The sequence below is a fragment of the Onychostruthus taczanowskii genome, unplaced genomic scaffold, assembly GCF_017590055.1.
Source record: "Onychostruthus taczanowskii isolate IOZ18803 unplaced genomic scaffold, ASM1759005v1 scaffold59, whole genome shotgun sequence".
NCBI lineage: Eukaryota > Metazoa > Chordata > Aves > Passeriformes > Passeridae > Onychostruthus > Onychostruthus taczanowskii.
The window spans coordinates 982932-1007408 of NW_024503568.1; the positions used below are offsets into that span (position 1 = coordinate 982932).

General features: G+C 38.9%; 1 protein-coding gene across 1 annotated transcript; it reads left to right on the plus strand.

Annotated features, from left to right (window-relative positions):
- The first annotated feature begins 2988 nt into the window (after nt 1–2988).
- TMEM196 (transmembrane protein 196) lies at nt 2989–22081 on the plus strand. The gene is made up of 4 exons (XM_041418252.1): nt 2989–3135; nt 14888–14944; nt 16767–17021; nt 21259–22081. The coding sequence occupies exons 1-4, from the start codon at nt 2989–2991 to the stop codon at nt 21319–21321; spliced, it is 522 nt and encodes a 173-aa protein (XP_041274186.1). The 3' UTR covers nt 21322–22081.
- The last annotated feature ends 2396 nt before the right edge of the window (nt 22082–24477 follow it).

Genomic DNA, 24477 nt, shown 5'->3' on the forward strand with positions numbered 1-24477 from the left:
TTCATTGCCAGCACTATGTCATCCAATTACTCTTCATGCTGCTGTATGACTAGAATTTTTTTTTTTATCATGAACCTTTTTTAAAGTCTGCAATGAAAAAAAAAAAAAAAAAAGAGAAGAAAAAAAAGTTTTCCTTCAAAGTCAAGAAGAATAAGATTGATGTCTTTTGTTCATGAATCCAACGGTTTAAATTAAAAGACCCAAAGCCCTCATGACTCCAATTAATTTTACTTTAGAGATGGGATTTTAATATTTGACTTTCTGCAGTTATAATGAAAGCTTGCCTGCATATTGAATGATTTTTCTCTCCCCCCCTCCCCTTTTTTTGCCCCCTTTTTTTTTTTTTCCCTTTCATCATAATATTTTTGTTATTGGAATCACAAATACAGGAAACATTTCAAAACCAGCCAGTTGAGACAGCAAGCAGTTAAATAACTTAATGTTGCAAAGATGAAAGCATGTGCTGAAATGTATGCATGAATAGTCCCATGTGTAAAGTTAATTGCCTAGATTAGCACATACTGATAACGCAGCACCATAGTACAAATAAACACAAGTTACATGGACAAAGACTGTATCTTTTCATTTCAACAAGGCAGTGATTAGAACTTTATGTTTCCTTCCTGTCTTTATTTGAAAGGGCGCTCCTCCTGAGCAGTCATTAAGTCTGGCTGTGGTCTTGCTTAACTCTTCACTTCTCTGTAGCCTGCTGACTAGAAAGCAGGCAGCCAGGGCACTTCCTCTCCTGCTGTTGGACCCCATTTTATATCTCTGTTTTATTAACTGTTGCATGAAGTGATCTCCATCTAGGGCACACTTTTCACAAGGTCTCTTCCCCTCCATCTTTCTGACAGCTTATTATGACTGAAGTGGAAATGTTACATAAAACAAGCTGTTTATGGAAATCTTATTTCTGTCACATGAGCTCTATTCTGATGTGACAGGCTCTCTATCTGGCTGCATGCATTAAATGTATTAATTATGTCTGTCATTATGCAATTCCCCTCTTATCACCACTGGATTTTAAAGACCTAGTAAAATATACTCTGAGCAGTAAAATCATTGCACCTTTGCATACTTCAGCGTTTATAACAATCTGACATAATAAGGATACTGTCATTGCAGAAACACCTTCCTACACCCATGTGGGTACTTGAAAGTCTGTGCTTTCTCCATCCTCCTACATAAATATAGTAGCTTAGGAACTTTTATGCTGTGCCTTGATTTTTAATGATAAGAGATGTCAGGTACCATTTAAAACATAAGAGATGAAAAGGGGCAATTCAGCTTTAACTATAACAGAGCTTTCCTTTGGATGTAGTCAACTGTTCTGCTTCTGTGAAGTGGGAAGAGTGTGAGAAAATAGGAAACAGATTAAGTATTAAACTAGAAAGCATTAAGATCCTGACTCAGGACCTCTTACTCTTGCTCTCGGATACCTAAAAAAGCATAAACACCGTAAGGTGACAGACTTTGATGCCAGTCTATCTCCACTCACTGCAATTAAGTATTGAAGATTTCCACAAATGAGAACTAAACTCTGACCTGCAATAGTGGATCCAATCTTCCCAAGTGTATATAGCACCTATTATCAAAACACAAGATAGGTTGTGAAGTCCAAAGTAAAATATTCAGTCAGAACCTCACTAATCTTATGCTCTTGCTGCCAAATTGCACCATGAAATACTGGATAAGTCTAGACTGGCATTCTGGATTCTGACATCTGAGTGTAGGATTTATATGCAGGTTAAGAATTTCAGATTTTTTGATAAAAGGAAAGATTCCATATAAGTTTCAGAATAAAAAAACATAGCACTTTTATAGAGGAAATAATTAAATCCTGCAGGATGCCAATGTTTTTGAATCCTGGTACAGACTTGGGAGATATAATTGTCTACGTAATTCTTTTGCCCTCTTGTTAATGTAAATATCCAAGTGTTGGTGATCCGTATTTAGGAAAGCCAAGGTGCTAGATTGAGTGTCTGTGTGTTACCATGTTGTGTAGAGCATCTGGATTGTAAAACTGTAGTCAGAGTGGCAAAACATCCTCTGTATCTAAGCACAATAATAAAGATCGGTACCAAGCAATCCAGCAAGGCTCAAGTTAGTAGCCCTGAATCTCTTGTTCTATTTTTGCTTTATTGCTTATTTGCTTTGGGACTGACACAGTTCTGGCCATTGTGAGTGACAGGAATGCCTACAGAAATCGCCTATTTTGTCAGTAGGGTTTTGCAGAAGACCAGAGTTTTGCAGTGGTGAGACACAGCATACTCCAACCCTTTAACTGATACAAGAGGAAGACAAGCTTCCTCCTGAATTTTGACAGCAGCACCCGGGAGGAGGGAGGCCTGCGGACCCCCACTGCGAGCAGGGTCACCTCTCAAGCATCCGCCTGCAGCTGGCATCGGCTCCCGCGTCCCGCCAGCAGCCCGGCCGCCGCGGGACGGCGGAGGTGTGCGAGCGACGTGCCGGGGGAGGACCGGGGAAGGTGCCGAGCCTTGTGGCTCTGGGGCGGGGCTGCCGTGCGCCTTGCCCGTGCATTGGGTCTGGATTCATACATAAGTATAGCCGGGCTGGGCTCGCCACACTCCTCTACCCCCCGCCCCCAGCCCTGGAAGAGAAGGGGGGGAGAGAAACAAGAAGGGGGGGAAAAAAAATCCCGGTGAGGTCATTCCAATGAGAGCGCAGGAGGAGAGCGGACAAGGTCGACTTTCCCGGCGGAGGCGCAGCCCTTAGGAGCGGGGAGCCGCGCACCCACCGCCGGCCCGGCACCTTGGAGAGCTCCACAGCGCCGGGGCCGCGCTCGGGGCCGCGCTCGGGCCCTCGGTAGCGCCCGGCGGCCGCGGATGCGCCGCTCCGCCCCGGCTGCCTGCGAAGGAAGAAAAGTTTGGGGGCGACTTAGGGCCGCGGGAGCGCCCGAGGAGGAGGAGGAGGAGGAGGATGTGCGGTTTCCCCGGCTGATCGGGAAGGAAGGATGACCGAGGGAGGATGTGCACCAGCAGTCAGATCATCGGGAGCCTCCTGGTGCTCTCCGTGCTGGAGATAGGGTTAGGGGTGTCCAGCGTGGCCGTGGGGGCGGTCAGTTTCAGCCTGGTCCTCACAGAGCATAAACCTCAGCTGGGAGACTCTTCTCCGGTATGGAGCGGGGTGTGTGTACGTTAGCCATTTCACTCTCTCTTTAACTCTTTATGGTGATGATCAGACCGTGCGAAGGCATCCCCTTTTCCTTTCCTTTCCCTTCCCTTCCCTTCCTTTCCCTCCCGCGAGTGCATGCTGCGCTGGCCTCGCCGGGTCCATTTCGGATGTGTTTGGGGTACGGTCCGCGGAGTCGTGGGGCGAGCGGGACGCACGGCGGAGACAGATGTACGTGTGTGCTGGGCGGGGGGAGACCTCTTCTTTCTCGCTCCTTTCCGTTTGTCAGCCTTGCTGTGAGCGATTGAACTTTCTCTGAACCTCTTCTCACACCTGGGAAAGCCCGATGCTTCGCGTGAAACCCGGGCCATAGCTTACGGTCTTTAAATAGACTGTAAGTTTTGCTTTTTCAAAAGAACAGCCCTGTCCATGGTGAGGAGACTGTCAAAAGGTGCTTGAAATTAACGTCAAGGGTATGCCAGCTGAGTCCTGAGTTTTTGGAGGAAAAACAGAAAGAGGCATTGGGAAAGAAAAGAAGGAAGATGTTCTCATGTACTGGGCGCCCTAAGCTTCTTGTAAAATGAACAAAAACAAAAACAAAAAAAGTAATGGGTTAATAGAAGCAGCATGTTCATGTCACAGAGCATTTTTCACTTCTCAGAAATGTTTCTTATTTTTCCAGTTTGAGATATGCATGCTTCTAGGAAGAATTTTCCTCCAAATGGTTATTTATATATATGAAACAAAGAATAGGAAATGTTGAACATTCAGTCTAAACATGAGTGGGCATTTTTGAAGTCCAAAGCTGGTTTTGGCCAGCTTGTATTGTACAGCAGTATTTCTAAAAGGATTGTTTGCTTAGCTTCAGATAACATGATAAATGTAAAACACTCTTGATTATTCACCAGCATAACCTCCTCTAATTTATAGATTAATTCAGACAAAGTGCTTCATGTAATATTCTCACTGTCAATAATTATTAATTATTGACAACAGTGATAAATATTTTTGGCAGTATATAAGCACACATAAGCACTGCAGAACAGGTAGGTAAGGAATGAAAATGAAGACAGGTAATGATATTACCAGGTCAACAGGTAATGATATTATCAAAATCGCTTCAAAAAGGGAGGTTTCTGATCATTGCTAATGAAGAAAAAAATACTTAAAACCACGTGTCTATTTAATGGCAAAGATCAATTTCCTGGGTTTCACTGAGGTCAAAGAGCTTTGATCAGTTAGTGAGATCAGTATTCTATGCAGTGATTGCATTTTGTGACAATGCTATCACAGCTGATATCATTTCATGACGAAGCACATTTCCTGCATAACTGCCTCATTCATTTTTATGCTGTCACCCCAGAGATTGTATTGGCATAGATTAAGATTCTGTTATATTAGATATTGGCTTACAAGGACATTATAATCATAGTAAGTGACAGATACAGTGTAAAAGTGTGTGAGTATGAAGAAAAAAACAAACCAAAACTGAGTGGTATAACAGGTGGTTGCATTAACACACCAGCAGTCTGGCTGATTTAGAGCTTTTCATAGGTAGAGTTTTAGACAGCAATAAGACAGAGGAGAGTGAAGAGGTTTTGAAGATATTTATAGGAAATTATTCTCATATGTGAGTGCAGAGGCATGGAAGGTAACCCAAAGGGACTTGTTTGCAAATGTAACTAGTGGGCAAAGGATGCCCACAACCAGAGCCAGCAGAGGCAGACATTAGGTGCTGGGAACTGAGCAAAAACTGCAGATTGTGGAGGCAGAGAGAGGCCTCAAAGAAAATGCAAAGTGGAAGAAGGAACCTTATGCTTCATGTAGCAGAGGAAATTAGAAAATCAAAGTGATGTGCAGATATTTCTAAAGGCTGGCTTACTTTTCATTGAACTAAAGATCTGTGGTCTAAATTGTCACCACTATTCTCTTTGTACTACTCCAGCAGTTCAAACTGTTAGTTTGCATTCTTCTAGGGGGACTAGCAAGTGAGGCAGGCAAGCCAAGAAAGGGGCCAGAGATTTACTGTTCTCCAAGGATACTTAGGATCATGGGTAACTACTTTCAAATTTAAACAACCCGACAAAGGTTTGTTTGGACAATCCTCAGGAATGTCCTGCTGCAGAAGTGGCATAAGCCTCCTTTCTGCTCACTGTAGCTTACACTGAGCTCGTGTTGCCTGTATTAAAGGATATGTCTTGCATAAAATATGTTATTTTTTTCCAATTCACACCCTTGAATCAGGGTTTTCCTTTGTGAAGTGAACACTAAGGTAAAGAAGAGGACATTAAAGAAAAACTAATTCTTTGATATGTTAGATACAAAATACTTAAGTTGAACAGTGCCATTGCTCCTGTTGCAATTTACTTGGAAAATGCACAGAAAACCTTTGACCCTGTTCTATCCTTTCATGTGGGTGGAACTCAGCAGAGACCCAAGTTCATAAGGAAGTAGATGAAGATAGCATCACCATGGAAACCTTAACCTGAATTCCTAAAATTTGGGCATCTTAAAAATCATGCACATTCTATCTTCTATACTTGCCTTGCTATGATGCTTGGCACTTGACAAACATTAGCTTTTCTATTAAAAGAGTTGTTCTTATTGTTCCCTGCCTCCATTCAGACAGATGATTTATTAATTTACCTAATTTTAACCATGTGAATTCCATCCATAGCATTATTGATACAAGTGAAGTTAAGCATGGGCTGAAGTACCCTGATCGTTGCATGCCCTGAATTATGTATAAGCAAGCCAGGGAAAGTAGAGTACACCAGAATGAAGAAATTGAAAGTCTAGGCAATGTCTGTATCAAAAAATTACATAAAAATGGGGGAAAAATAAGTTTCAAATCTGTTGTTCTCATTGGAGTTGAATTGGATTAAGATAGTACAAGTTGTTTAAAAAGTAGCCCTAAGTAAACAACTGAAGGTGTGACTGTTTCTCAAATTATCTGGAGCATGTGGAGACAACTATCCAGTTTACATCATCACCAATCTGTTCTTTTTAAAATAGGCCATGGCTGTTAAATTGCAAAAAAAAATGCTAAAACCAAAAACAAACCCACAACAAAAACAGTCCCAAATCCCCGAAAGTGCACACATTGTTGATTTCTAAATTTTCTTTGTTGTATGTATTGGGATCAACTATTCTACAGGCTGTAATCAGTGTCTCCCAGATTTCTTTGTTTCCCAGAAGCTGAGGGATATTTCTGAAATCCACCATTCCAATTCAGTTATATGACGTACTATAGAATAATTCAACCAATGAGAACACTGAACCACTAACAATAACAGAGCAAGAATGACAGCATCCATAGCAAACGCTTTTGCACCAACAACAAAAGTCAGAAGATAATCAACCAAAAAGTATTCAGAGATTATTTTTTTCATGGTCACATGCTTCCCCATCTATATTTAGAACACAGTGGTTTCATCACTCTCACTATGAGTAGTGAATAGATATTCACACACACACATACATTTGTGTCATTTATCCTCATTTATCCTGCAGTGGTGAATAAATCCTTGCTGTAAATGAGTCTCCCTCACAGAGAGAGAGAATGAGAGACAAAAGCCACATCTTTAGACAAATATGCCATCTATCTTCATATGCGAGAGAGATACTCGATGATTCACTTATGGCTATGCCCCTCAAGAGTAATAATTTCTTCCCTTATAAAGGCAAATATCTGAATGTATTTGAGAGACATGCACTTTCTGTATGTTGGTCTGTTTGCCTGTCTGTAGAGGCAGAATTACTGTTTCCATGATTTGTGATTTTATCACAGGGGATGTCTGCCTGCCCATTAAAAATCTGCATTTGGCTACAGAAATTTGTTCCAAGTTGTCACTTGAAATATTTGATTTAAATTACTTTAATTTTTTTGATCTGAGATTTGAAGGAAAAGAAAAAGTGTCAGTCTGTATGGACTTTCCCAGAGCAAGAAAACCTTTTTAGACTGTTAAATCAATGTTGGTGGCCTGAAATTTTAAACCACCAGATTTTACATCTAGATTTTACTGTTGCCAAGTTTCCTTTGGAAAGAACAGTCAATTTTTTTTTTTTTTTAAATAAAAACAGCACCAAAAAAAATCACATTATTGTTTAGCATGCAGACAAAATGCAGATGTGAGCCTACTTTATTTTAACATATGCATTGCATTTTCATCAAACTGACCATATTTCTGTCTGGCTGCCGCTCATGATGAAATTAATCACAGGACCTTCAGTGAGCTCAGTAGAAGCTGGAAAGAGTTCTGTACCTATAGATAGGGAAGGACATACCAAGGGTGGAAGCTTCTTGCCTTGCATGGAGCCAGGAAAATTCACTGAATTCAGCTCAGGTCTTTCAGTAGGTTTTTTTTTTTTTTTTGTCATTTGGAGACCTGGAAGAAGCTCCATCTAGCTCCTGGGTTGTATTTAGAGGATCTGTTCAATATAGACAGACTTAAGAATATGTTTAAATGTTTTACTACTATAAGACTAGTTCACCTGCAGGGAATAATCTTTCATTTATTACTTTTTTGAGATGTAAGAGGTCACACCCTAAACCAAATGCTTGATACAAAACAAACAAAAAGCATTCTTTTTATTTGTTATTCCGATAGGCTCTAAACAAACAAAAAGTAAACATTATTATTTTGTGCTGAGAATTTAAGTGTTTTTAGAGATGGATGGAGGTTTTTTGAATCACTGATGTCAAATTCAGAAACACACTTCTTAATTTCCTTGATTGTTTCTAAAAACCATTCTCCAGTTTTAAAGCATCTCTGTAGGTCTATAACCAGATGAGTGGAAACACTAATCACGGGGACTAGGATAGAATTTAAACTGCTTGCATATGGCTTAAATCAGTGGAAAGTGTAGCAGCACCTGATCTGATAAGACCCAACAGCACACTGCCAGACAAGGTATTGGCTCAGATTAGACATGATTTAACACTGCGCCTCAGTTATAACAAAGCCTCCCCTCTCAGCATGACAGATTTGGTAGGACACAAGGTTGGGTTTTGGCAATGCTGTTGCTTCTGGTTCTGTGTCTGGATGCCTTTCAGCCAGCTAGACTTTCCTGTCCCCACGATCACTTGCATAGGACAACAACATCATTAGAAGTTCCCATCCCTCTTTTGCAAAAGATTATTGTGTTTCTCTGTGGAGATAATAGGCAAATCTGGCATCTAGGCTTCATCTTCTTGCCTGTTGTAAGTTTTATTTAGTTTGATGTCTTTGTTTTCATGAGTAGATTCTGTGCCCTTTATGTCTGTGCTAAGAATATTTAATCCTTGTTTGGAAATACTGCTTTGAATAAGAGTTACAATTACAGATATCTCTTCTGCTTAGTTCATCCATTAGGGATTTCAGCTTTTTTTCTCATTTGGATGGAGTTGAAACAACATTATTAAATAGAATCTTCCGTTCTTTACATTACTAATTTCAAATTCCTGGTTATTGTTCTGGAAGTCACACGGTTATGCAGCTTTAGTGTAAAAACACAGAATTTTCTAGTTTACTGCCTGACAAGGGTGGATAAAAGTGAAGCCGTTAATTCTGTCTTGATGGTTTAGTCTTCCAAATGGAAGTGTGTCATACCATTTGAATAGGTATGACACACTTGCATTTTCACTGTGTTACATTAAATTTTGGAATGATTTCCCTTCCTCAGTTTCATCAGATACATATGGATGACCCACAGAGGACTTCCCATGCAGTGTATACAGTTTAGCCATCTTTTTTTGTCATGAACAATGACTAGGGATCAAGCTGTTCTTATTTTCAACAGGTTTTCTCTACTATTTTGTTCAGCCTGTGCCCAGGAAGTTTTTCTATGAGCACTTCTCATTTTTTCAAGGGAATTACACTCACCATTGCTTTTGCCTTTTAAAAACATAAGCCAGAAAGTTTTCTTAGCTTCAAGATATAAAATAAAAATAGTTCCTTTTCTTTTTCATGGTGGAAAGAAACAAATCTTTGGCTTCCTGCAGATTTACTAAAACTGAATCTTTTTCAACTACCAGGGACAAAGTACCCATTTTCCAGAAGGAAGTGAAAGAAGCCAAGTCTTTTGTTCCAGAAAATATGAAATATGGATAGATCCAAACCACAGAACTTGAATATAAATTGAGATTTTAGCCTTCTTACGAAAATTTATGGGGTTTTGGATCTGAGGCTTTGTTTCAAGGCAATATTCAATATAAAGTAAATTAAAGCAGTCTCAAAATAAACATTCCCTTTTTTTGGGAGGTCTTTGGGGTTCTTTTCCAAAGTTCAATAGACAAAAAGAGGCATTTTCCAATAAGTGTATGGAACATCAGCAGGTACAGCTGCAGTGTGAATGACAAAAACGCCACAGACAAACAGACACTACTGCATCACCTTGCAATCACACACTGCTGCTATCAGAACAACACTGACTTTGATGGGTCCATGGTAAATCATCACTGAAAGTGGGATTGAGGCACTCAGTCTCTAAGTAGCTTTTGTGCTTCTTGGTATCTTTCTCTGGATTTTTTACCATTCACCCAAGAGGGTGCCCCTGTCTGTTACTTGATGATAAATTCTCATAAACTCATAGAATCACAGAATCATACAATAAGGATTGGAAGGGACCTTAAACATCATCTAGTCCCAACTGTCCCTGCCATGGGCAGAAACACCTCCTACCTCCTAGACCAGGCTGCTTAAGGCCTTGTATAACCTGGCCTTGGACATTGCCAGGGTTTGGTCACCCAAAGCCTCTAGGCAACCTGTTCCAGTGCCTCATCACCCTCACAGTAATGAATCTCTTCCTAATATCTAGCCTAAATTTCCCCTCTTCCAGTTACCTCTTTACTCCTTGTCCTGTAACTATAGTTCCTGATGGAGAGTCCCTCTCCAGCTTCCCAGATATTGGAAGATTGCTATGAGGTCTCTACGCAAACCCAGTGATACTTGTGGGTCCCTTCCAACTCAGAATATTCTGTCAATCTGTGAATCTCTGAACCTTCTCTTCTTCCAGGTTGAACAGCCCAAACTTTCTCCACCTGACTTCTTAGGAGAGATGCTTCTGCCATCTTACCAGCTTCCTGTGCCTTCTCTGGACTTGTTCCAATAGTTTCAATACAAGGCTTCTCTGCTAGTCTTGATGCAAAACATCATGTATGTGTAGGAGGTATGAATAAGTCTGCAACCAAAAGTAACCCTATAATCAATAGGGTCTGGTGTAATTTGTGATCTGTGTAGGTTTTTAAGTGAGCCTTCCAGTCCTTTAGCATTTTATGATTTTTTTAAATTATGAAAAATAATTAAAATGGAAGTCCAACAAGGAGACATCTGTTTAAAAAAGTTCCAGCTGAGGTTCCTTTTCTGGCTTCCAGGGCATTTTGTAGGGCTTATTAGCTTAGTTTATCCTTAATGAAATGTTTTAGCCTTATTCTCTGAATAAGCTGAAGTGTGAACACTTCAACAACTGAGCATTATTTACAAGAAGTCTATCTTCAGTGATATATTCTTTTTCCGCTCCTGATTTACTGTACTTTCAGTATAAGTCTGCCTAACTTACCTCAGGTAAGTTAGGTTACATAGTTAGAAAATATAATTACCTTTTAAAAGTCCATGAGATTGGCTGGTAAAAATATATTAAGGATAATCAATGATCAGGTAGAAAGGGGCAAGTCCTCACCATGACAGTATTAGTTACTCAATGGTAAACTGTAATCCAGAGTAGCTTAACACTTACTAACCAAGTTTTACTGTTATAACGCATTGACATGAAGTCTTTCAAGATAGCCAAGAACAGATAGAGAGAGTGTCAAGACAACAGAGCCCCTGATGACTGAATTCCAGTTGGCAGCATTATAAAATAGAAGATTCTAAGTAAAAGACACTTTCAATCTGATTTTTACTTCATTCTTTTTCTGGTATGAAGAGCTAGTGTAGTTTCTCCCATCCACTTTTCACTACTGCTGATCACAACACTGAGACATAAAAATTTTTATAGGAAATTCCTATAAGACCACCAAAAAAAAAAAAAAAAAAATATGTTATCAAAAAGCAGAGAATAGAGTCAATCACATAATATCTCACTGAAATCCTAACTGTTCTAGGTGTCTCCACATTGGAAAGCTTGGCTAAAGAAATTCCACATGAGCAGAGTTCCTGAGCCAAGGGTATTACTAATACTCTCCACAGAGCAGGTTTCCACTGTTTCCAGTGAATCAGCCTTAGAAGAGTTGTGAACTTAGCTCAGAAGTTTCAAAGCTTTGCATGAGGTATAATTGCCTGACCCTGTGGCACAAAGTCATCCATCGGTTTTAATTGCAAAATGCATGCTGACATAAATAAATATCCATACTAGGTTTTGGGCAGTCCTTTTCTCCATGAATGTAATACACTTAAAAAAAGCCCCAACCTAAATAACATTAATCCTTTGCTACTGCCTGAATGCTTCTCTTCCAAGGTTTTTTAACATATTCAGGCACTTGAGTGCATTCAGTTTCACAACTTGTTTATCTCATAGCCATACAGATTATAAAACTTCAGCAAGACCTCAAGATTAAACAGAAGAATGTGGAGGAAGCATGAATATCCAATTCCTCTGAGTTAGAATACAAAGAACTCTTTTAGCTCTTTAACTATGGAACATGTTATTCCTTGTCTATATGTACAAACAACTGTAGATGTAGAGAGAGAAAATACATGCAGAGTGTACATGACACAATACAATATTATCATAAAATCGTAGAATTTCTCAACTTGTAAGGGACCCATAAGGATCACCAAGTCAAACTCCATGCTCCTTGCAGGACTACCTAACACTAAATCATATGACTAATAGCAGCATTCAGAGTGCTCCATGACCTCTGACAGACTTGGTGCCATGATCCCTTTTCTGGGGAGCCTGTTCCAGTGACTGACCCCCCTTGCAGTGAAGAACCTTCCTTTGATGAAATTCCACTCTTTGTGCCCTATCACTGATCATCAAAGAGAGATCAGCGCCTCTTCCTCTGCTGCCAGCCTTGAGAAAGGTATAGACTGTTTAGAGGTCACATCTCAGCCTTCACTTCTTAAATCTGATCAAACCAAGTGACCTCAGCTGCTCCTCATAAGTCTTGCCCTTGAGGCCTTTCACCATCTTGGTCACCCTCCTCTGGACACATTCTAACAATTTGATGCTTTTCTGATACTGAGGCATCATCCATTTCTGCACCAGCTGCAGCAGAGCAGAATAGAGCAGGACAATCACTTCCCTCCACCACCTGGTGATGCTGTTCTTGATGTACCCCAGGGCGTGGTTGGCCTTTTTTGCTGCCAGCGCACTGCTGACTCACATTCAATTTGTCATCAAGCCAGACACCCAGATCTCTTTCCCTGTGGCTGCTTTCCAATGTCTTGACCCTCAGTATTTATGCATAACCAGGAATACACTGTCCTAGGTGCAGAATCTGGCACTTGGCTCTTGTTAAATTTCACATGGTTGGTAATTACCCAGCTTCAGGTCTATTCACATCTCTCTATAAGGCTTCTCTACACTTAACAGTCCATGGTATCTCCTAGTCTAGTATCATTAGCAAACTTAAGGTACATCTAACTGCATCCAGATCTTTACTCCAAGTAGTCAGATGCTTTAAATGGAATAGTCACCCCTTGTTTTGAGAAGCTGGTACCTTAGTGCTTGTAGATTAGCTTCATTGACTCAAACTGGAGCAGAATTAAAGCATTCCTGAAGAAATGGGTGACCTTCTCTTTTACACTCTTTCAGCTTTGAAGGTAAATTTTCAAACACACAGTTTTTCAAACTAGTTAACAAGTTAAAACTATCTGTGATGATATCTTCCAACACTAATTAATTTTTCTTCATTTTCCTTTCAATCCTATTCAATCACTACAGAGAGAAAATGTATTATTAATCCACTTTATCAAATCTGACTGAATAGAACTTAATTACAAAGACGTCTTCAACAAATTTCATTTAAGGTTTCTGCATTTTGAGAAATACAAAACACGATGTGTGGAAATCTGAAGCGTGCCTTCAGTTGAAGGCAATCTGCAATGGCAGGACTGGGAGTAAAACCCCAAATCTTCACAGAAAGCCTGAGTGAACACTTACAAAGCAGATATGATGAGCTGAAATCTTTGCCTGTGGGAAAGTGCAGAAGGAGCATTGCCCCTGGTGATTTGCTTTGTTTTATTGTTATTCCAGTCAGTGGGTTCTAGCAGCAATTACCCGTTGGGCCTTCTGGTATGTCCTGTGCCATTCAGCACCATGGTCCACGTGACCCAGCCCTCTCTATAATCTGATTGGTATTAAATTCACATCCCATGCTTAGTATAAAAGTAAATAATATACACAATTTATCCACATTCATTATGGGGAACTGTTTTCATGGGTTTAATTCAAAGTAAAAAGATACCTCAAGGCCTATACTTAGCTATACACATGAACTACTTTAGTTAGAGGGAGATAAACTATGAGTTAAAGCAACTGCCCAACTGAAATAGTGGAGTTGCAAAATTTTAGAGTGCAAATAAGAAGTACCTGCAATATATTGCACAGACCCTGAATGCTTAATAGAACCTCTTAGAGGTTTCATTTTTTGGGTTTGGTTTTGGTAGGTTTGGTTTTGGTGTGTTTTGTTTTTGGTTTTGTTTTTTTTTAATTTCTTATGTAACAGCCAGGTCTTTTCTGTGATTTAATTCTAAATCGGGGTCAAGCAGAGCTTTTTGCTAGAAATGCCATCTCATTGCAAAAATAGTGTAGAAAAATACAGTTTTAAACCTATAAAATTACTTCCCAGTGGGGAAGTATGGTTGGCTTTATTGAAAATAAGTAGCATAGATTTCTTAATAAAGGACTTCATGAGATATCAAGGAAATCTTTTGACCGTATTACACCTGGAGAAGGCCTTATTGCTTTCATACAACTACTGTGGTTCCTACCCTGACTGCTCCCTGGAGACTACTCATTGTTTTCCTCATTAAACTTTTCTGTAGGAAGAAAAAAGACATCAGAGGACATCAGTGGTCTTTGACAGAGTCACTATTAAGCATTATCATCTATTTTTATCAGTTGGTAGGCATTTTTCTGGTTTTGGTAATTAACTTTTGCCTAATGCTTGGTGCTAAAATTAGCAAATCAGTTTGTGTGAGGGAATGACGTTAAAAAAAAGTACAGATGCGTTCATGCTCTCTTGCAAATTGGGCCATCAAGAGTCTGAAACAGATCTTTCTGCATGCCCAGAGTAGTCCACCAACAGACTTACTGTTATTTACACCTGTACCCGCAGACATGACCGAATTATATTATTGCCCAGAACTCCACTGTCTTGAAGACAACGATCCATATGTGATCCTTCAGGGGTTCAGATGGTAGGATCAGGGCATTAAGTCCCTGTGCTATGCTTAGAAGTAGATGATCTGGATCACTGACCAGTACCTTGCTAAACACTTGTGAGAGAAAAATAAAACAGTAAAAAGGCATTTTTATGCTTGCAACACTGGGGATGTTTTCCCCAACTTGTTTACCTAAGCAGCTTAAAAATCCATATTTTCTTTATTTTCTCGTGAGTTATCATGGTCACTATGATTACTCATTCCAGCTTTCAATCCAATAAGAATGTTTATGGTTGAGTTACAACCTCCTGAAACATAAGGTTTGTGACAAAATGCTGACAACTGTAACAATTTCCAGAACTGTGGCCACCACCACAGCAACACATTTGAAGGATTTGAACTACCTTAAATGTTGAAATAATTGTTTGGTTTCTTGTTTTTTGCAGTTCCTGCTTTGCGGCGTATGTGGAATATTGTGCGCCAAAAAAAAGTCTGGACTTGTTGTAAGTTTTTCCACTGCATCCATAACACATAAATATTTGACAGGCTTACTTATCTAATTTGAACTCTTTACTGGGGGCTTTCTGCATGCAAGGGTTTTTGATAAACAATTAGAAAAATTACAAGCTGGCAATCTAAAAAAAGCAATCAGCACTTTGAAATAGTCATAAAAAACAAGGCAATTCTGAAATGGCCCACATAGGTCATGCTATTTAAGCTATACATCCCTATTTATCCATATCTGGATAAACTTTGATCGGAAATCACTTGACATAAATTTATGTCAAATCAATAAATGCATCTCAGTAATGTCACTGGACTGTACATTCTCTCCTTCAAACACTGGGTTGCCATCTCAGTTTGTTTCTAGATATCATAGCTGTTAAGTGTTTAGCAAGTTTGTTTAGCAGTGTGAAACATGTGTATTTAAGTTTAAAAGTGATGGAACATGTCTCTTCAAGTACAGTCATTTTCTGACTGCAGCAAAATGGTGTTTTACTCAACAAGTCACAGCAGAACTCTATGTTAAAGACATGATCTTATTTTAAGTGATAATGCCAGTCCTAATTTTCTGTCAGCTTGATTATTCTGCCGCATACAGATGGAAGTCACATAAAACAAGCATAAGTGTGATGGGAATTAAAGTTCTTTCCAATTATTTTTTAATATCAATGAGTTATCTTAAACTGTTAAAATGACAGTCCCACTTCTTAAAACATGTGTACCATAACCAGTTTCTAAAAGCCATCTGTTCCGGAGGTCTCGTGGAATAGTCACTTGCCAGTAGACTGCAAAATACATCTTCAATGCCACATTCCTGAGGAAATTCTCATCTTAGTTGTGTACAGAACTAGTTTGTAAGGCTCCACAAATTTCTGCTGCCCCAGTAGATAAGTACATATACAAAGCCATATCGAGAAACGTTACATGCCCATCTAGATCATCATCTGACAGGTCAGCAGTATCAAGGGAAGTGAGTAAGACAATCATTTAACACTGTCTTCATAAGGTCTTTTGCTCCTGAATCATTTGAGGTCAACACACATCCTGAACCAGGGTAACATCTTTGTGACTAAAAGCAATAGGAGGTCTTTAAAAATGTCTTGTTGATTGCAGCCTGTTTCTGCAAATTCTAAATTTGCAAATTCTAAATTCTAAATTTGATTTCTAAAATTCCCAGGAATACTTTGGTCAAGTTAAAATCAACCAAACCAACCAACCAACCATATAGTCACCAAACTGACCCTGTGTAAAGAAGCATCACAGATTTCTTTATTGTTTCTTTTGGTTCTTTGACCGGCACATTCACCTTGAACACTTTCAAAGACTCCACAAAAGCTGCAGAAAGCCTACAATCTGCTATCTGACTGAATAAATTCTAAATGAGCAGGAGGCACAGTCAGAACGCACACAAAGCGCGAGAGTTTCACTACAAATACATGAGGCATTCACTCCTGAGGCAGGGTGATAAACAGCACAATAGAAAATTACGACACCTTCTGTCATGTTGCTGTTTTGCATGAACAGCTGGAAATCAGTTTTGTGTCCTAGCAGTCCTTCCATTGAATAGGCTTTAACTTTACCTACTCATTTTTCCCAACTTTTTTTCACATGCAACATTAATCTTAACTCTTGTATACCAGAAGGGAATATATTCCCTTGGTGCAATGTGGGAGTTAAGAGAGTTAAAAACAAGGGGCTGTGCAGTGTTTTGCAGGCAATGATGCTATCAAAGAATTAAACTATGGTTATCTCATATTTTATATGAATTAATCTATCTCTGAAATATTACTGTGACATAACCTCTCTTGTCTCTCCTGACAGATGATACTTTTTTCTGCCTGTTGCATCTGTGGACTAATAGGAGGAATCTTAAATTTTCAATTTCTTCGTGCTCTGACAAAGAAGTCATCTGCTCTCTATTCTTTACACCTTGCCTCCATGTCTCTTGCATGCATTGGAATTGGTGGTTGCACCCTTTCTTCATGGCTCACTTGTCGGCTAGCCAGCTATGAACAAAGGCGAATGTTCTCCGAAAGGGAACATTCATTGCATCACTCCCATGAAATGGCAGAAAAAGTGAGTTGTGTGTCCTCCCTTATTTGTTTTGATTCTCCTGAAATGCTACTGTATGTGTTAACGTTTACAATTGGCAAGAGATATATTCAGTTTTCAGTTTTTTTATGAGAAAGAGCTTCTGAAAAATGAAATGCTGCCATTCTGTGTAAGCTTTATTATGTTGCATTATATGGAGCTATTTTTAGGTACTGTATGTTTTCAGTACATCCATTTCAATGAAGTACATCCATTTTCAACGTAATTCCATTGTATAGCTATTCAGGGGCTTAGCTGCTAAATATAGCACTTCCTAAAAAATTGGAAGCCTTATTAATATGAATTATCATGTCTTGTACTGTAAAAAAAGCACAGAAAGCTTTCTCTAACCACATCATTGCATACTTTCAGGATTTAATCAATTTCTTCCTCTCCCAAGTACTCAGGTTATAAATTAGGCTATTTAAACAGAAAAGCCACAGTTCACAAATGTAGGTGACTTAACCTGAGGATCTAAGACCATATTTAGACACCTAAATAAAACTGGTCTCATTTGCAGCACTGAGCATTTACTTCCTTTCTGTATTAACAGGAAGCCTTCCAAGGTGTATAGGAATATAATTAGGTGCTGAAACTGAAGCTTCCAAAGCTGAACACATAGGATCAAAACAAGTAATGGAATGGAATTCTTGAAATCATCTCCTTGTCTTAACAGATCTGAATAATATTTGAGGAATTAAGTGTTCACTGTAAACCTGTGCTTTGCATCTGGACTTAGTATCTATACAATGCCTTTTATTTGAGAAATGAGCAGAAAAAAGAACAAAAGTCAAGGGGACTGCCCAGCTAAACCTCCACATGCAAGTTTTAATTACTGTCAAGAGTCTGTTGTCTACTGAAACCTCTGAAGAGCAGAGCAAGGATTAGTCTGCTCAGACTGTAGAACTGTTTTCAGATTCCCTGAAAAAACATAATATATCAGTTAAAAATTACTCGTCACTATTCTTTGGTTTCTTAACTGAGATGAGACTCCAAGTAGAAATATAAACTGAATTAATCTTAGATGATGTTTGAAATGTGTCTTAAAAACAGGAAGTTTGAAAAGTTTTAAAAAGATGATGTTTTAAGCACATTTTTAAAAGTTAAATAGTAGAGGTTAAAACAGTAACATAAAACAGGGTGATAAAATCAACAGATGAGACACATTTCTCCATCTCATTTTAAAATGAAGAAGAATTCTGATGAGCTATTAGGTAAATATGATGGTCTTGCTGATGGAAGGCTAGATATTGACTATCAGAGAGACTTGCTTCAACAAGGACAAAGATAGGAGAAAAGAAGAAAGGAAAAGGAAGATGAAACAGCTTGGAAATTAAAAAACCTTTCAAAATAGAAAAAAGCCATCCACCCTATCAATCTGGGGTGAGGATAACCATGTGTAGTTCACTGCCTACCTTCCTGGCCTGTTGACCTACTGAGCTTTTTGACACTTAGCAGCAAGGACTGCCAGGTGTCCACTTATCCTGGGTGAAGGGCCACAATGTACAGAGCAAGCCTATTGCACACACTCAGCAGATCTGGGATGTGCCCCACTGATGGAAAACTTCCTGCACCTCTGCTGTAGAGCCAAGTATGCATGTACACATGGCCCAACTTGGGACTTCTCAGACCCACAGACTGCCTGCTGATGGCAGGGTTGAGTACACTAGGTCATGGCACAGAAACTTACATTACATTAGACCCTAATTTAGAAAACAGCTTAGAAGTGTTTTATATATATGACTATATTGTATATTTATACTGATATACAGTAATGTAGACATGTACTGCATGTGCATTTGTTTGTGCTATATTTATTGTATAATTGTTATATTTATATTAGAGATTGAGGGGTATTGAAATAACCGACCTGCCCAGCTGCCCGGTGATTCCCCCGACACCAGAGTTACCTCCAAGGTACGCTGAACACTAGGGAGCGACCATGTTGTTATGTCACTTCAGGAAGGGCCACCTCTACGAGGAAGTCATAGCTTCAGCTAATCAAAGTTGGCTGATGCTGTGATGTTACTCTGAGGCAGGAATGGTGCTTCCAGGTAGTGACATAACTCTATGTGGTGAACGCTGCAATCCGGAAGTAAGTTGAGTATTTAAAATATTCACCCTAGTTACAGGCATCCAAATACTCTTATTTGGATGTAGCCACCATTGATTGACTCTGCTTCTAATATGTGTGCTCCTTCATTCCCCGAATTCAGCAACTTTTTTTTTTTAATTAACTTTTTTTAAAATTAGAAATATTGGGGAAAATAAATGGGTTTTGATATATTCCAAAACTATGGTGATATTCTAATAGCTGATGTCTGCAGATGATTCAAGTGATGAAGGAAGCTTACAAAAGGAAACTCATGAGTGGAAGACTCATGTCTTCTGACAGACCATTACAATCAAAATGTGGCTGACTGATAGTATTTGGTATTCTTGGTCTCTTTTGGCTTTGGTAATCTTGGCCTCTTTCCCAGCTGACAGATACCTTCAGTGTAGATCCAACAAATACTTTAAGCACCCACAAATAAGCAAATTACAGTGCTGATAACCCCCAAACTGGGATCCATAGTCCAGTGTTAAGCATGTATGTTCCTCTTCAATATATGAGGAGAGTAAGGCACAATACGAAAACATCCAACACCATCATCTGCAAATGAAGACCTGGGTGGTAGAAAATACTCAAAATTAGTTTCACACCTGATTTTCTCTGAAGCTCATGCTTGATTCAGGAGTATTAACTGGAAAGGCTACTTGGTTTGGTGACATTGTAGAGAAGAACAGAACATCCCTTCTTTCAAAAACTGTGAAGGGAACAATTAAGTCCTGTGATTTGCTTTAAAATGTAGCTGGCAACATCTGAGAAAGGAGGTATCAGTGCTTTTTAACTTTATGTTACTATGAGTTCTGGTCTCTGCTTGCCAAATTTTGTGGATTAAAAGAAGAGAGAGAGAGAGTAAGACTATTAATAAAGACCAGGTTGAATAATTTTCTTCTCTTTACCACAAATTTCAGTTAATGTGCCATAGAGTTGGATTCTTTCTTTCCGTCTTTTTTTCTCTCTCTCTCTCTGCCTAGACCAATGAATGTTGCTTCACTTTTTTACAGAAGCTTCCACAGGAAGGGGGACAAACAAATCCCTTTTATTTCATGTTTTCTCCTAATGTACCTAGGAGGAAGAAGAGGTGAATTTAATATTTCCATGCAGAGAAGAGCCTCTGGTCATCATGCAGCTATGTTAGAACTAGTCCAACACTGGCACCTCCACCTCACCTACCTGAATTTTAGAAAAACTTCAAGCTGCATTTTAACCTGTACCCATTCCTCTTGCCATAGCTGAATGTTCTCATTGGACATAAGCAGCGGATCACTTATTTCTGCATCCAGATTCAATCTGGTATGAAATAGGCCTGGGATTGCTCAGAATAAGGTAGTTCCGACCATAAACTCAATGTGGCTTTGCAGCCTTGAAGATCAGGGAACTGTTTAATTAATGTAGCCATCTCTATACTTAGACAGCTGTTAAGGGGGTATTGTTTGCATTTCAATTTGAGAATTAGAAAATCTATCACTGAGCAAATCTTGGTTCAGGTGCTTTAGGATTCTGACTCATGCGCTGGTCAGCTTACTCTGGGATGACTCACCTGCCACTGGAGAAGCAATCCCTGAACTGCTAAAAATTGTGGACTGGCATAATAAAGGAAAACTGAAATCAGTCCCATCCCAAGGGAAAACAAGCAGTTAAAACCCTTAGATCCTGTTTGGATCTAGATCTACTTCCCAAATGTCTATTTCAGCAAGCATTGAATGGCATCTGTTTGTAGCATGTCATCACAGACAGAGGTCTGAATGGAAACAGAGACTTAACTACCATTTCATTCTTTTGTAGATCGGCACACAAGCCTGAGTTGATGCAATTTCAAAGGACAACATCACAAACTAGTACAGATGCCATCAATGCTCTATACGTGGTCTGAGTGTAATGTCCAACTCAATCACCTATCAATGAATCTATCAGCTATCAAATGTACCTAATTTATGAAGGAAAAAATCTGATTTTTTTAATAATGAGGTTTATCAAGCTAAATAAAAATGTAAAGTGTTTCTGAATGTTTGAAATTCTGAGTTTGTTCAAATTTCATCACAACCTTAGACAACTGAATTTCAATCACCTTCCAATACTTCTAATTTTAATTAATGTTTTCTATTCTTGTTCTAGGAAATGACAGACAACCTAAGCAATGGTGGCCCACATTTGATTTATAACGGAAGTGTATATTAAGACATTTTTAAAAGTTCCATGGAAGGAAGTGGTTTTAGAATTTTCTTCAGGAAAAAAAATAGACTCCAAGACATTAAGAAAATGAAACTATCTTAGCTTTTATGGCTCAAATGTCACAACTGCAGACCAGCACAGTTGCAATTCCCTTTTAGAACCATGTTCAAAATTTATCTCCTAAACATTTTGCAGATAGACAATATTTATTCACTTCCTCACTACTCTCTTTCAGTTTTTTGTCTGAATAATCTTTCTGAATTGTGATAGTATTTGAAATAGACTTCGCAAGACCCTTATTCTCATGAAGACTCAAAAATCAGAAAAAAAAAAATAAACTGAACGGCATTTAGCCTACTCAAAGGAGAAGGCAGAGGAAGAATGGCTCAGGGGAATCTTTTTCTCCTCTCCACTTAGCAGCATCTGGTTTAATATGATGGCTTCAGATCATGGCATGGTATAGCAACACATGTGCACAGTCCCTCTCCTCACATTTTGAATGCATCCTGCCTCAGTTTCCCCAGTAGATCATATCAAATGAGAGTGCAAACTCCTCTTCCAAAAAGCTCCCATTTCACATCCAGAGTGTAAATGAACAGTGTGCTGAAAACAACACCAACGTCTTTGTTTTGAAAGACAGAATGCTCTAAGAATGCCATAAATCAAAACCTCAATAATGCCTTGTTGTAAATAAATTGTAAATATTTCCAATTTGTGAATGAAGTATATTTCGTAATTTGTTCATAAAAGATGACAAATAAAATGAAATCTAAACCAGAGGTTTTAGAGAGATCTTTTGGGGTTTTTTCTTGTTAGAAAGATCTTGCAAAGCTGAACTGTCATGCTTGCAGTTTAGCACAATATATTGAAAAGTTTCTAAAAGAGTGAAGCAAGCTCAGAAAGGCAAAAAAATGAAGGCTGAATAGAGTCATGGTCAAGGTCAGAAGTTACTGAAGTCAATTCTCCACACCAACAATAATGTTTGGGGGTATGTTAAAGCAGCAGGTATGCAGCTTTAACTGACCCCAAACTTACTGTAGAATCTAGTGGTTTGTACATGAAAAATGGAAGGTATCACCTGTAGCAGAACATTTACAGCATAATATTAATATTCATATTCATATAAAATCACTTGTAAGTTACATAGTGAGTCTATGGCTTTGCAGTATTGCCCAGCACAGCAACATGAATTTCAGATGTGAGCATCACTGATGACTGGCAACATTCGATGATTCATACCCCTGTTCCCAGACAGGTATGAATAGAACCCTATTAATGTTCAAACCATGCCATAAAAACCTCTGTAATTTACATCAAATTGTTTTGTGAATCTATATAGCATAAAATAATCTTTAAATTGGCTATCTTAGAATTGCTGAAGTCCGCAAGGGATTTTCCCATCTAATTGCAACATGGGGAACATCTTCACTGCAATTTAAGTCTCTCCCTTAAACTCCAAGCTAATTAGTTAGATGGCTAAGCTTATCAGTTGAAAAACAGTCCACCTTATAAGGCTTCTCTTCACTTACTTACTGTCCCAAAGAGCTTTTGAATTTTCTCAAAGACCCCGTATACTAGTATTCATTACATACCTTAGAAATTGCTAATGAGATTGTTCAGGTTCATAAAAAATACAGATATTGTCATAGCAAAATAACTAGTTGTTAAGGTATCTCTGCTCAAGGAGGTGCTCCCTTTTCCAGGTAGTACAAGTCTTTAAACTGCCTCCTTCACTACACTATAGATTGTTTGCACTCTTTATAGGGCCCATTGTCGCTTCAGTTCGATACTTCTCTTCCTTTGCAGCAGGAAGGACGAGATAAATCTGTCCCCAGTATAGGTCCTTTATAGGAGCATTTTTGCTGCAACTCGACACAACCTGCCAAGGCAGGACCATGGTATAAATGGGTGCAGAGATTCACATATGTTGAAAAATGCACATTGAACATACAGCCTGGGGAGGTGGTAGTGTAACTTTCCTTCCTTCATTGCCTCAGAAAAAATCCAAGGGCTTTATAAAATAAAATCAAGAGTAAATTAAAAAATTACTCAAAAATCCACCTTGAAACTACCTGGCTGAGGTTCATCACTAGCTCCATAGCACAACTACAATATCACCGTTCACCAGAGTCTCTTGTGACATCTCAGGACTAGGAATGGTAGCTTCAGATCCTGGAACAGCTTGGAGTAGCAGTTCAGAATCTGCTCAGGAATGACCTGAAACTACTGACCATAACACCACCCAGTTATTTATCACAAACACCTGATTTCCTGGCACATTAGTGAGAGTATGGGATAGTGCAGGGAAATAGGTGATTCTTCTATATCCAACACAGCAGTGCAGTACAACAGCCACTTCCTCCTTCTTTGGAAAGGAAAGGAAGATACATTCTACACTTTTTTAATTTCATGTTTGAAGCCCACCTGTAAATTATGAAATATCACCACATCATGTCTGCTTACAGAGCTGCTGGAAGAAGAAAGAAGAGATCTGGGCCCCAAATTCAATTGGTAGGGCTTTTTTCCTTCTTTTGGTGCCAAGCTTGCAGAATGTAGAAAAACTGATCCCTACATAAATAAAAGACTAGAAAATGCAAATCTGGAATTAAAAAGACTTGGGAACAAATGTGACAGAGTGCTCCTACTTGAGACATAAAAAGAGGATCAGAATTCAGAGTAAATTACCACAATTTATGTGTATGTGGTAGGGGAATTCTGGGAAAAGTTTCACTTTGTTTAATGGTTTTGTTTCATAATTGAATATGGAATTCAACTGTAATGGAAACATTCTCTGTATGTTTTCGTTACTGGTACAGATGAAAGCACATTCATTCCACTTATCCAACTGCATGAAAAACAAAACTTTCACTTTTCAGAATGTGACCAGCCAGTGTAACTACACCAATAGCTTGAAGGCTGGGCACCCAAGTCCTTTTCAATCTAAATAGAATGAAACATGTATTGCTGTTGACACAGTTGTCTGATTCATGCTGCTGTAAAATCAGATGCTGGCTTAGATCCTGAGATATTCAGCTGTTATTTACCAGGTCAAGCAACACTCTTCCTGAATGAACTTATTAAACTTTGTGCAGAGGACTTAGCTGGTAAGTCCTTGATGCATGTTATAATACCTTAGGCTATATTTTATGCTATACTTTGCAT